The 13,378-nt window shown below is 35.7% G+C and overlaps 2 protein-coding genes across 2 annotated transcripts in view; both read right to left on the reverse strand.

The window, feature by feature from the left end:
• The window catches only part of LOC143912008 (uncharacterized), a 439,734-nt gene that overhangs the window by 202,299 nt on the left and 224,057 nt on the right, over window positions 1-13,378 (reverse strand). The window lies entirely within an intron of this gene.
• Window positions 1-13,378, reverse strand: part of Stim (stromal interaction molecule) — a 57,374-nt gene that overhangs the window by 16,760 nt on the left and 27,236 nt on the right. The window contains exons 3-5 of the mRNA XM_077430324.1: window positions 8,083-8,202; window positions 3,926-4,038; window positions 3,734-3,849 (exon numbers count right to left, since the gene is read on the reverse strand). Of these exons, the coding sequence (XP_077286450.1) occupies window positions 3,734-3,849; window positions 3,926-4,038; window positions 8,083-8,202 (349 nt within the window). The remainder of the gene's footprint in view (window positions 1-3,733; window positions 3,850-3,925; window positions 4,039-8,082; window positions 8,203-13,378) is intronic.

The raw sequence follows: 13,378 nt of genomic DNA on the forward strand, positions 1-13,378 counted from the left end.
AGTACTTCTGAGAACCGCTTTCATTTTGGTACATTCAACATTTACAGGTCATTATTTTGTCATTTTCCGCCGTATACACACGAGCACAGGTCAAGGATGGCGAATTTGGCCGATCTAATGACAAAATTAAATGCTTATAATTCAATCAATGATAATTTGCCACAGTTCCATTTAGGGAATGAGAAGTTTCGTGATGAGCTACTTGTATGACAATAGGTGATGACTTACGTGAAATACTTATGCCACTTTCAAAACTTTGTAATGGACTATTAATACTATTCTTCAGCGATACGTGGGTTGAAAGAATCTGAGAATCAGATACAGAAAAATAGAAATAACAGTCAACAGTCGAACATTCACTCCAGACGTTGTACTAAAATGCCTCTGGATGAAAGGATGAAATAAAATGAAACATCAGAACCGCATTACGTGTTCTTATTCTTCGAACTTTTGATTGGTTTCTATTTTTTGATACTAACACACATTTTAACTTTGCGAAAAGTGTCTATGGAATATTGCAATATTATATAATTGAAAATTTGTTTCGATATTTGTTCAGGGTTTAACTTATCACGCCTTATCATTGGATGTGTCATGTTGATCTCGGAAAGGTATTAAACATTCATATGAATATGCATAAAAAATTTCGACAATTTTATTATTGGGTTTTAAAAGCATGTTCTTCCCAATCAACGTTAGTTCTTTTTATAAATGTTTTATTTGACAATTTTGATTCAACCGACTATATAACAGGTATATGTATCGACTAGTGATTCAATTTGTAAAATAAGTTTAAATTTGAACCATAAGATGGCGTTTAAAATATTTAAAAAATCGCAAGATAATACTTTGAGTGAAACAATTATTTGTCTTTGCAATTGGTTGGACAACTTATCGCTACGATTTGTCTTTTGTAAGTCGGTCAAGACATTTTTATAGAAAATTTTTAGTCGAATGCAAAATTTTGGTGAACCCTTTGAGTGCTGACGTCTTTTCTGTTGAAAGCCCGCCACGCTGAAAATTTCACCAACATTTCCAACTAGGATTATTTAGAAATCCAATAGAAAACAGGTGTAAAAACTACCGCCGAAGATTTCGAGTTTTGTAAAGGTGTGTTCAGACTCTCTCGTATATCTTGCAACAATATAAAATAAATAAAATAAGTCTATTAACGAATGTATTTTTCCAAAAGTAGTTCCATATTCTGCATTGTTGTTAAAATGTAATGCTCACAATCTAAATGCCAAGCCACAATCTAAAATACTCACCAGTTCGGGGTTTCCATCGGGAAATTCTGGTATGGTTATAAATTCTATGGTATAAACCAGTCATTATAAACGTTGACATGGATAACACGACCCATTTTCAATGCAATTATTTCCAATGCTACCTGGAAAGGCTTAGCGGGTAGTATTCTTGTTTACTTTGTACATGCTCAAAATACAACAGCTATCGGCGTTTTTCAGGCCCATGGACTAGTTGGCAAAACGCCAATCGGCGTTGGTCAGCATTCAAAGGACATTTTTTCAAAAAATACATCTTAGTCAAGACATTTTTAGTCAAATGCAAATTTTTGGTTAATGGAAGTATAGGTTGTTTACGACATCATTTCAAAATCAACATTCACAAGAGTTTTGTCAGACAAAAGATACACCAAAAATAAGCTGGGCGATTTACCCTCAATTTAATATAGAAAAATCAATAGCTGCAATACAAATATCGATATCGATACTAATCATACATTTTCAAGTCTTTAGTATACCGATTGTATGAATACAAAATGTAAATACTTGCACGACTCCTGAAATACAAACGTGACACGTTCATAAATAGATAATATATGAGGGGTATAAAAGCAAAGGTGCCTATGTCCTACGTATGGACATAGGCACCTTTGCTTTAATACCCCTCGTATAATATATTAATTAATTTACTATGCCATACTTTGTAAGCGATTTACTGCTACAATGTATGAATGTACGTATTATTTTTTTATTGCGGAAGACTCGACATGAAGATAGATCTGCTTGGGAATTGGAAAAAAAAATGAAGCGATGCGCACAACGGCCGATCATTATATGCAACGACAATAGATAACAGGAAGTCGGTCAATTACATGCAACAATTATACAAGAAGTATACACGTTGCAGAAATCGTCGTGTCTAACATTGAAATTTCATATATGATAGTTTAAAACAACACATTAATGCACAGTGCAGTTATACAGTAGCCATTTTTATACATTATATATATATACGTACTTAGAATATTCATTGATAAAAGCTGGTTTATTTGTGTTTTATAACTAACAGATATATTATCTGATTATGTAACAAGCAGATAGGGCCAAAGAATAAATAATCAAAGGGAACCGAATAAGCTGATTTTATAAATGGTCAGTGATTCTAAAATAACAGAATGCTAATAATAATAAACTGTCCTTTGCGGTTAGTATATTTTTGATAGTCGAGCCGTCAGTGACTGATAAGTATAACTGACTAAATCAAGCAAAGTTACTGATCAATATCGAATCATTTTAACTTGAACAATGCTAAGCTATATTCCTGTATACATACTTGCTTGTTTGAAACTTTCTGGGAGTCATAACTATCGCCAATTTTGAGTTGGGGTACGCCGGGTGTGTATATTTAATGCTAAGGCTAAATAATAATCAAAATTGAACATTGAAAACATCATAATAATTTATATTAAGTAGAAAAGTTCTTGCATGTTCGTCACTTATCTTGATTTTAAATTTACATCCACGGAGACATTTATGGTCAAATTTGTGATTGTGAAATTCGAGATTGCTGAAAACTCGATATTTTGCGATAAAATAAGTAAGGTTGACAATTTTTGGGAACCGTTTCAATGAAAATCAGATACATTGGCAAACTCTGATAGGAAACAATCGACCTGGAGTCACAAATTCAAGCTCTGGCCAGCAGAAACTAGTGGGATTTGAACCCGTGACCACTTTGTTCAAAGCATTATATGATAACCACTAGTCTATTCTGCTGGTATCTATCTATCTATCTATCTATCTATCTACCTATCTATCTATCTACCTATCTATCTATCTACCTATATATCTATCTACCTATCTATCTATCTACCTATGTATCTAACTACCTATCTATCTATCTATCTACCTATATATCTACATATCTACCTATCTATCTATCTACCTATCTATCTATCTACCTATCTATCTATCTACCTATCTATCTATCTACCTATCTATCTACTGCTATGTATCTATTGATGTTGATTTTAAAATGTAATTCAATAGATTTAGCCCGAGAAAAACACTTTTGATATGTAAAATCATTCATAGTACTAATTCAGTCTTTTGGGAAAAAGGTATTTCCGTCATGAAAATATACTATGAGTATTCAATGAACAAATCCTATAAAAATATATGGAAATTTTTCAATTATAAAGTTGAATATATGAATAATCAACGATTGTTATGTATTCATACAATTCTTGCCAAGAGCTAAATGAACATTCAAAACTATCAAAAACTACTCGTCGACTTCAATCAGGGTTTGAACCCGGGGCCTTTCAATCAAGCATACAACTTCATCAACAGAGTGGTAGAGTGGTCATTTGTTTACTGACAATTTTCCATTTACATGCATTTTTTTCTGTGCATACAACTATACATGAAAATATTCCCATCAGCTTGAAATGATCACACAAATTAACAATTTTATAAATTGACAATACCTTTAGGCGGACCGAATAGTACGACATCCATAGCTTTCAAAGCAATCTTTTGCTTGTGAATAGGATCTTTGATGCCCAACGTTCCACTCAGGTACTGCATATTGTGAACGGCGAGCCTATAAAACAGCAAATTCTTATCAAAACATCCAAAAACAACAATAAACTTAAGGCGATAATTAGACAACACATCACCTGGGCAGCGTAGCTCCGGTGACTTTGTTCTGAACGAAGGTCTTCATGTATTGAGGAAGTTCTACGTTTTTTTCTAGCCATTCTGTGGTCTGTTCGATGGTCCAATTGTGCACCTAAATTAAAAGCGAAAATAAAGTACGCACTCTTTTTAATTTCATACGACGCCGAGTCATAAAATCAATTGCCATAAAACGGAATGCAATATTGAAACAATGAGCGAGTCAATCAAACGGGTCAATTGATTCTGGAGAACGATGTACGGACATCTCCGACATTTCTGATGTGTTTCCTAGTCGTCGATGTGCATTTATAATCAGCTTATTGGAACCGACATTGCACGCCAAACATTTTCATCGAGCCGATACTTTATTTATCTCGAGCATCTCTTAGCAACGGGGTTATTCGAAGAATGAAAAAGCGATTAATCTTATATCACTTGGTTCATTACCTCTTTTCTCCACCTTGCAAAATAAAAACTCATACACCTATCAAACTTACATAAAATATTTACATGTTGTATAAACAGATTGAGCTTGGAAAGTAAGCTCCATTGCTTGAGTGGATGAAAAGAATAAGTAAAATAATGAACTGTTTCAGGAAATTTTTCAACATTTTCCAAAAGCTGTTTACAATCTAAATTAGAGTATCATGAAATTTTATAAATAATTGGAAGCTATAGCGGGTAAACAAATATTTATTTTTATATGACAGATTTTTGAAAAGTCTTTTGTAAATAACTCTAGTTTTCTTTCTAATAATGGAAACAAACTTAATGGAGTATGGAACGCTGTATGCTCGGCATAACGAGGAAAGACAGGAAGCGGAACACGTGGGTGAGTATGACATGGCTAGTGGACATAGTGGATAGAGTAAAGAGATTGAAATGGCTATGGGCGGACCACGTGGTTAGAAGAATAGACAAAAGGTGAACAAAAGAAGTGCTTGAATGGTACCCGAGAGAATGCAAAAGCGTAAAAGGAAGACCGCGAGGAAGATGTGTTGATGAAATTAGGAAAATGTGTGGGTTGAAACGGATGAGTGTTGCGCAAAATAGAGACGAGTGGAAGCGTGTTGGAGAGGTCTTCATCCAGCAGTGGATGTTGAGCGGCTGTAATGATTTTATTTTATTTTATATCAATTAATCTTGCACACTCGCCTAACAGATTGCTCCAAAGCGACGAGTGTGCTAAACAAATTAAGAACAGAAGAAAAATTACATGATTTATATGAAAAGAATACATGACATAACAAAAATATAGCAGCAAAGTCAACAGTTAACAATTAAAATTGTCAACTAATAACTGCTCTAGTTGGTCGCGTCCCCCGTAACCGAAGAAGCGGTGCAGCGAATGAAAAGAGATATGAGAAATGTCAATGGCACCATCCAGTGAATTTAAGAAACGGGGGCCTCAAGGAATGGGAGAATTAAAATAGGCCACAGTTCTTGCCAGAGGAATATGAAATAGGGGACGATGGCGGGTGATGATGATGAAGAATGGAAAAAGTCAAAGTCAAATTCATACAAAACATAAATTTGCGAATTTTTAGTGGTTCAGAGTCACAATCATATCCAGAGTTAGAATCATATCCAGAGCCAAAACAAAATCGGGGCAATCGTTTATTTGGGACAGTTTTTAAGAAACAAATTAAAAAATTAATAGCAATACAACGAAGATACAAAAAATTAAGGACACGAACTAAATAAGGTATAATTTGGGCAGCTGCTGAATTACTACAAAGTGATCCAACCCCGATACAATCATTGAGTGTAGATTCATCAAAACAAAAATTGAAATAGTGACTCATCAAGTTATAAAAATAATCAGCAGAATCCTAAAAAAAAATCTTATAATATTAAAATACATACTGGAATATGACAAGTGTCAAAACTTCCTATAAACGGCTTGAACATGTTAAAAATATGGTAATACAAAGAGGTAAAAATATGTTGCCGCAAGTTAAACATGTGTAGCCTCATTTATGCTAATTTGAACGTAGGCAACTAAAGGAACAGACTATGTACATATGTATACTATATACCAAACACATATCTTTCAAGAAAGTGAGCGAATAACTACCAAGTATATAATCATTGTAGATATCCGCAGGTGTAAATCACTCGGTTTGAAATATCAATTTCACATATTGCTTGTCGTCTCAATCCACCACAATATAACGAGTGTTCACTTTTGGACAGCGGCCAGTGTCTGCTGGCAAAGAATGAAAAAATCAGCTCGGCATGATTTCCTGAGTAGTCCCCGTACAAACAAACACGCCGAAGCCGAGTGAGTGATCTTTCGAATCAACGGCATATTTATTATATACAATATGTGCATGAAAGTGACCCTCACATGAATTTTGAAGAAAAACTCTCTTAGGCGCAATTCGCCGCAAGATCGTTACGGAAATTGTAACGAAAAGATTGTCTTTTCAAACATTTTTCACCCATCATAAAAGGTCTAATACATCTCTACTTCCCCCTTGCCATTCAGGTCTGGTTACAATGCAAATTAATGTTCACCTGCTATTACAATCTACAATTTTTAACTTAAGCTCATCAAATTTCGTAAAACTTTGCACAAACAAATAAAACTAGACACGAATTCCTATAGGAGTGAAGTCGCCATAGGGGGGTCGACCTGTTCGTGTCTGTCAAATTGGACGTGAACATTCAAATATAGGACTAATGTCTCATCAGAATCTATCATTGTCATCTCTCTATCAACATGGTCGTAAAATATCACGTAAAGATGGAGATTAATGCAGCGGAAATCCATCAGCACTCTTCGACGTCCAATAATGTTTAAATATTTTCTATACATTCACAATTTTAGACATTGACTGTTGACCGCTGCCTTTTAGTACTCTAAAAGACGATTTTCAAACTAGACGATTTTCGAAAGGAACACAACCCATAATCAAAGGGCTCCATACAATTTTTTTTAATTTATATTTAACGAGCAACTTAAGTCAAAATGCCTTCAACTGAGAGGTCATGGGTTCATTCCCTGGCCTTGGATATATACGAATGCGACTCCAGGTCGAGCGTTTCCTATCAGAGTTTGCCAATTTATCTGATTTCACTATTGAAACGGTTCCACCAAATTGACAACCTATCCCCGTTTCTCGCAAATTCTAGCATCTCTAATTTGTTGAATTAAAAATATGCTACCCACTTACATAGTCTGTAAAAATGTATGTATTTCTTGCAAAATTAACTGTATATCGAATTTGTCCATAGATGACTCTATGATATTGTGGGATTGAGTTTTAGAGCCTAGAAGAATGAATGTATGAATGCTTAGGTTGGCATGCATGAATTGAAGAATGGTTGAGTTGTTATCTTGCCATGTGACGCTTAACGAACGTTTAGACCGTTGCGGCGCTCCGCTAAGTAAATAATGTTTAACCACTCAACGAGTTTCTACAATATTGTGTAAATATAATTGTTTTTGTAATGTTAATACTGTGAAAAACGGGTTTGTCTGTAATAAAATAAAAATATATCTACACTTACAACTCGGAAGTTTTACTTTTGACGAGCAACCAATTTTTTTGTAATACTTAATTTTTGCAAATTATCAAGGGATAGTGAAGCAAATAAAGGACACACTTGACAAGCAGTAATTTTAAAACATTTATTAATAGACGAATGAAATAAGTCATGCGTGCTTTTGTAATCAATGAAGTGTGAGAGCGGAAAGGGTATTGAGAATATACGTACATATAATACTACGTCAAAGAATATGTATAAACCATACAATGGCTTGCCGACATTAAAAACTACTATTTGGCAACGTTTATAAACTAACTCTCCAACAGAACGATCGGCTCGTATATATAATACAAAATGTATTTTTTTACAATTAAAAAACAACTATTAGACATCGGACGATATTCAGAACATTAAAAAGTTTCCTTAGCATAAATAAACAACAAGAATTTACAATACAATGGTGCCAAAACTATAGGATTCACCTCATTTAACTGTGGGCGAAAAAGCGTTTCCCTGAGTCACAATTGAAATATAGCGGTTTGGATCGGTCCAGAATAATTCTCATGGGACAGTTTTCACGTGCTCGAACCGAGTGCATTTTTAAATAAATCAGACATTATTTGGGTTATATGAATTGAAATGTGCCAGTGTTTATTTGTACCTCTGATCTTCGCCAAGCTTCCCACAATTCCTTAGCGGAGATGTGGGTATCGTCGTTGTAGTGAAAGGCTTGTTGTCTCCTTTCATATCCGGAATCGTATTGCAATTCCTCGCGTAAAAACTGAAACAAAAATAACATAACATTAATCATATTACAGTTCAGTTTCAATTCTCAATGGTACTATAAAAGTAGATGGGTTTTTGAAGGTTAGATCAAGCAGGTAAGATAGGACAAAGATTAATGTTCTACTACAAGCTGAATAGTTACGTAGTTCTACGTTTAAAAAGACCGAAGCGAAGCGTGTAACCAAATTTGGCAAACTCTGAGCTATACGAACAGATGGTGATAGATAATAAAAATACTTTTATCAATTATTATATTGATCCCACCGCTGACACCAATTATGGTCATTGCACACCAAAGATCAAAATGTGTGAGCAACTCGGCCTTGTATAGTTTTGGCTTTAAGGGAGGAGACTGATCTAGAACGACAACTAACACAACCATTATCATGGATACATTCGTACTATCAACTGTACCAATAGTTCTCACGTTAAATTGTTATCAAGTTTCCAGCTTTCTTTAAGATTTCATCCTAAAATGTAGTCAATTCCCATTCTCATACGTTTCATGGGTCGATGGTCGCAGCAAAATCATCTAGTGGCAGCATTCTAGATATGTACCTTATTTGAGCTTTCGGATTCCAACAACCCAATTTCGACCCAATTTCAACCCAATTTTTAAATTTCAACCACTGTGCCCAAAAATTATTTATTCGTAATCATATAATCACTCAATTTATACAACCACAGCCCTGAGCGGAATATAACAGTACACCAGAGGATTCGAAAGGCCACATGTGCGTTGAGCTGATTATGTATGTAGACTAGAAAAAAAGCGTGAAGTTAAACGAATGAACTTACATATGTACATAGTTCAGGGCACACGAGGAAGGAAGGGGATATGTTGAAGAGGTATTCAGCAAATGCTCCTCTTTCTGAAATGGTCTAAGCTATGTATTTAACATTTCCATAACCATAGTTGAATGTCCTCTAACATTTCAACCAGGCAAATTTTCAAGCACCAACGACTATTACAGAAGAACGAAAAAATCCGCCTCAGGCTGATAATGACTTCTAAAATAGGCATTTCTTCGGGTGAAAATAAAACAGTCACCTCTTAATCAAACATCTACCTCATCCATTCAAAGAAACGTCTGAGAACACATTTTGGGGACCCTAATTAAGTGACGGCAGTCATTTAGCAAATATTGCATTAAAATTGGAAGCAAAAAAAAGAAGAAGAGACCGACAGCTGTTAACACAAGAGAACAATTGAAATGTGCGAGTGGATCATCACGCCACCCGATCGATTCACGCGATATAAATAAAGCGGCAAATTAGTGGGACATCTGCGCCAGTCATCATTTATTTTAACGGTCGGCATCGTCATCATCACAAGATCACCAATGAACCGTATAATGATCTTAAACGGAATAAAAAATCGAAAAAGAAGCGGTCCTTCGCATTCCTCTCCCACCGTCGGGCAAATCGATTTCGAGTAACGTGTATCTGGCAAGCCGGGTAGTAAGTAGTCGGTGTCATTTGCCAACAATGTCCCCGCGGATGAAAAATCTAACGTTAGCTCGAAACGAATATACACGAATCGAATGTAAATCGCTGGCATAATCGTCTCGGAATAGGGGTGGGGTGGTTAAAAGTACGTAATAAGTCTGCACCGTGAGGTTGGGTCTTGCGTTTAGAATGCGCTGAGGTCGAGATTGCGTTACTCACGCGCATCTCTGGGTCCCCCACTCTTCTTCGGACTGAACCATTCTACTTCTCTCGTTCAACGGTGCTAACCCTACAACAGTCACCACTCGTATTTACCTCGAATAAAAATGGCGTGAAAGCTCACTCTACAGAAAATTGTTTATACTAAGCCAAAATTCCGAGACCATTTCTTGGGTCACGCCAAGAAGAATGACAGATCTGCTGAATGCCTGTTGCGGAATTATGTACTGCGGTACTGCAGTACCTCGTGTAAGCCAGTTTTTGTTTCAATAAACTATAGGTATTTCAGTATTTCAATTTGAAAAGTATCCTAATTCATCAAATTTGCTTCAGCGCTATCAAAGATGTTGATCAAGAAGACGATTGACACGATGCAATAATGTCTTGGAAAGACAAATTTGACTGGAAAACTATTTATTCTACCCACATACATACATACATAGTTTCTTTTTACAAGCTTAAATCTGTCAGTTCTGTGAAATTACTGCCGGTCAAAAACTTGTGATCTGATTTTGAACCAATTCCACTTTTTATATCGCTTTGATATTTTACCCACATACGGGGGCTAGTAAACATTGAAGTATTGAAAACATTGAAGTAAGCTCATATGTCCGATATGAACTTGTGAAGCGTTATTTTAAGAATAAGAAGAGGTTAGTAAAAAGAGCTGTCTTTAGTATAAATAATTGGGAACAATTTAAACGTCCATTTTATAAAATAAATATGCATTTAAAAAAGTAAATTAAAAGAAAACTTTGAACATTAAAAAAAGTTTCTGAACATAACAAGAAATTTTTGTGCATTTCTAAATGACGGATACAGATTGAATTACAAACTTATCTTTGATCATTGAAAAAAATATTTGCTACTTAAAAAACGGATGAAATGTGTATCAAAATGACAGATGAACTGTATCGGCAGCGTCGCGAATACCAAAATACGAACCGACAACGACCAACGCTTCTCTCTACTGGATTCCTTCTCTTTTACTCTTCGGCTTGCGACCTTCGACACCTACGACGCCACAACTTGATATCATCATTCATATTCATACGTCATACGTAAACAAAAATAAACACTTTTGACAGTTGACAGTTGTCAATAGCGGAAGATTTGCAAACGTTGGTACTTTTTGTAACTATTCTAATGCTAAAATCTATTTTTTCGAATGATCGTTTCATATTTTTAATGGCCACTTCATAATGCCAAAATATTTTATTCCATGGACAACACAAAATTGTTTAATGCACCGAAAATAATGCAAAATTTATAATAAACATTTATTTAAGATACAAAGTATTTTTCTCAATGTACAGTTAAATCGCACCCTAAATAATTCAAATAACTAGTTTTGGATCCCTTTTGCTATGACTGTATCTATGACTTCCTTATCTAGTTTTTAAACAAATACTACCAATGAGAGCTTAAAAAGAAAAGAAGGATAAAAATCAGCTCACAAATATTGCGCCACATACACACAATCAATGAAGTTAATTAAAAGCTTGCAAAAAAACAACTGATTTTGGTGGGTAGGGAGAGCATTCGATGATGCCAACTTTCTATGAGACTGTTTCAAAAATTAAGTCAGACAAAATCGAAAAATGTGACAAGAGATGGCCCATTTGAATTTGAATAACATCCAAATCATGCCAGAATCTAAAGAAACGCTCAAAGTTGGAAATCGAACGAATTCTTCAAATTGATCGATTCACAAGTCCAATGCCAAATCAACATAGTTGTGAAGTAAACAACTCAGATTTAGCCATTTAAATAAATACAATACGTATAAAAGTGCCGACAAAAGGACGTTTCGACCAAAAAGTCGATGGCATTTGATTACTTTAGTGAAAGTGCAAGATCCATATTCAATTTTCGAAGCAGAAGAAGAATCGTTTTAGGCATGATGAAATAAAATATATCGCTCTGTAGAGGTTAATCATAAATCACCACTTCGACTCAACCAGTCGCAGAACAATTAGGACAGCGACAATCTTTTAGAACCGAACAGACCATTCTCAAAGTTTACAACAGGAAAGCAAGAAGGTGTATAGTAGAATAGAAGACGAAAAGTGAGCGGAGCCGATCAAACGGAAGCCAAGTTTAAAAATAGCGACACGGATAAGATCGACCGAAAAAACATGAGATAATGTACAAAAGGCAAGAATAGATCTTGTTCAATTGTCGACGAAGACGAGTATAGAATTGCAAATGTGTTAAGATTCAAAAGCGATGACCTATAAATGCCAAACTTGGCCAGACTTGGCCAATTCGGTGGCAATTGGGCGACTGTGTGCTCTTATTAAACTAAATCGTCAGACTAAATGCAATAAAGATAATCAAAAGATGCTAATATTATGTTAAGATTAACTGAATCAGATTGTCCACAAAGTTCTATGAATCGCAATACACGAGCTAGTAAATACAATAGATAGAGTACATATGCGTATGCAGTTTATGTTTTGGCAAACGTTTATAAACAAACAAAAAAAGATAAAAGGTGTATACAGAGAAAGTGGCTTGATTGCTTCAAGAAGTGGACTAAAAAGTTGTAGGAAGGAGATATCTATTAAAGAAGGATCAATGAAAATCGATGACACTATTCTGACACTGGTTGGACAAAACCCAAGAGTAGCAGTTGGTGGTGATGCAGAAGGATTGCACGTGTCCAAATAATTTGAAGTAAATTTAAATGATGAGCTTTCAACGGAAATAATTCGTCCAACTGTTGCGTGGACGTGTAGAGGGGTTTCCAAGATCGGAGAGAAAGACGCAGCTAGTTTAGTAGAGGTTCTTTATCGGTCTGCACCCGTCGGCCCACCAGCTTCGAGTGACCCACGTTACAAAAGACCCCAATATTTATACCCCTTGGGCACTCTCCGTACAGAGAGATTATTGGTCGATGGGTCGCGAGATCCCATTTGTCGTTGAACACGGCCCCTACATTCGCCGAGGCCATTTTTGGCGCGAACGCGAAATCAAGTGATCAGCTCTAGTAAACCTCTAGGTCCACGAACGCCACTCACCTAATATCTACGTTACAGTATGGAGAAAATTTTTACCAGTAATTATGTTGATGTTAAGACTTGGACCCAAAATGTTAATAAAATTCAAGATACTGAAATAAAATATACTTGGATCGAAAGTGAATCTAATGGGTAAGATATAAAATAGCGGGTGAAAACTATAAAGTACTGTTCCGTACGCCGCCGAGTAAGTGCAATCGGATTAGGCCGAGTAGCATCCCAGAGACTGTGCGACCTTCATAATTGGTTTCGAGGATTATCTCCTAAGTGCAAGTCGGCTAAACAATGGATGGACTTAGCGGTCGGTACCGGCACCCAGTCACTTTCCGCTAGAATTCTCAGAATTGACTGCGCGAGAGCGTGAGACCACATATCTAGTGCGTGACTATAACAATAGGTAAACAAACGTGTCGAGTAAGATGCCCTGAGCGACCTGTGCTTTATAGGGAGGTACTTAGACCATATCAAGGCATTCTGGAC

Source organism: Arctopsyche grandis, chromosome 5, assembly GCF_051622035.1.
Source record: "Arctopsyche grandis isolate Sample6627 chromosome 5, ASM5162203v2, whole genome shotgun sequence".
NCBI lineage: Eukaryota > Metazoa > Arthropoda > Insecta > Trichoptera > Hydropsychidae > Arctopsyche > Arctopsyche grandis.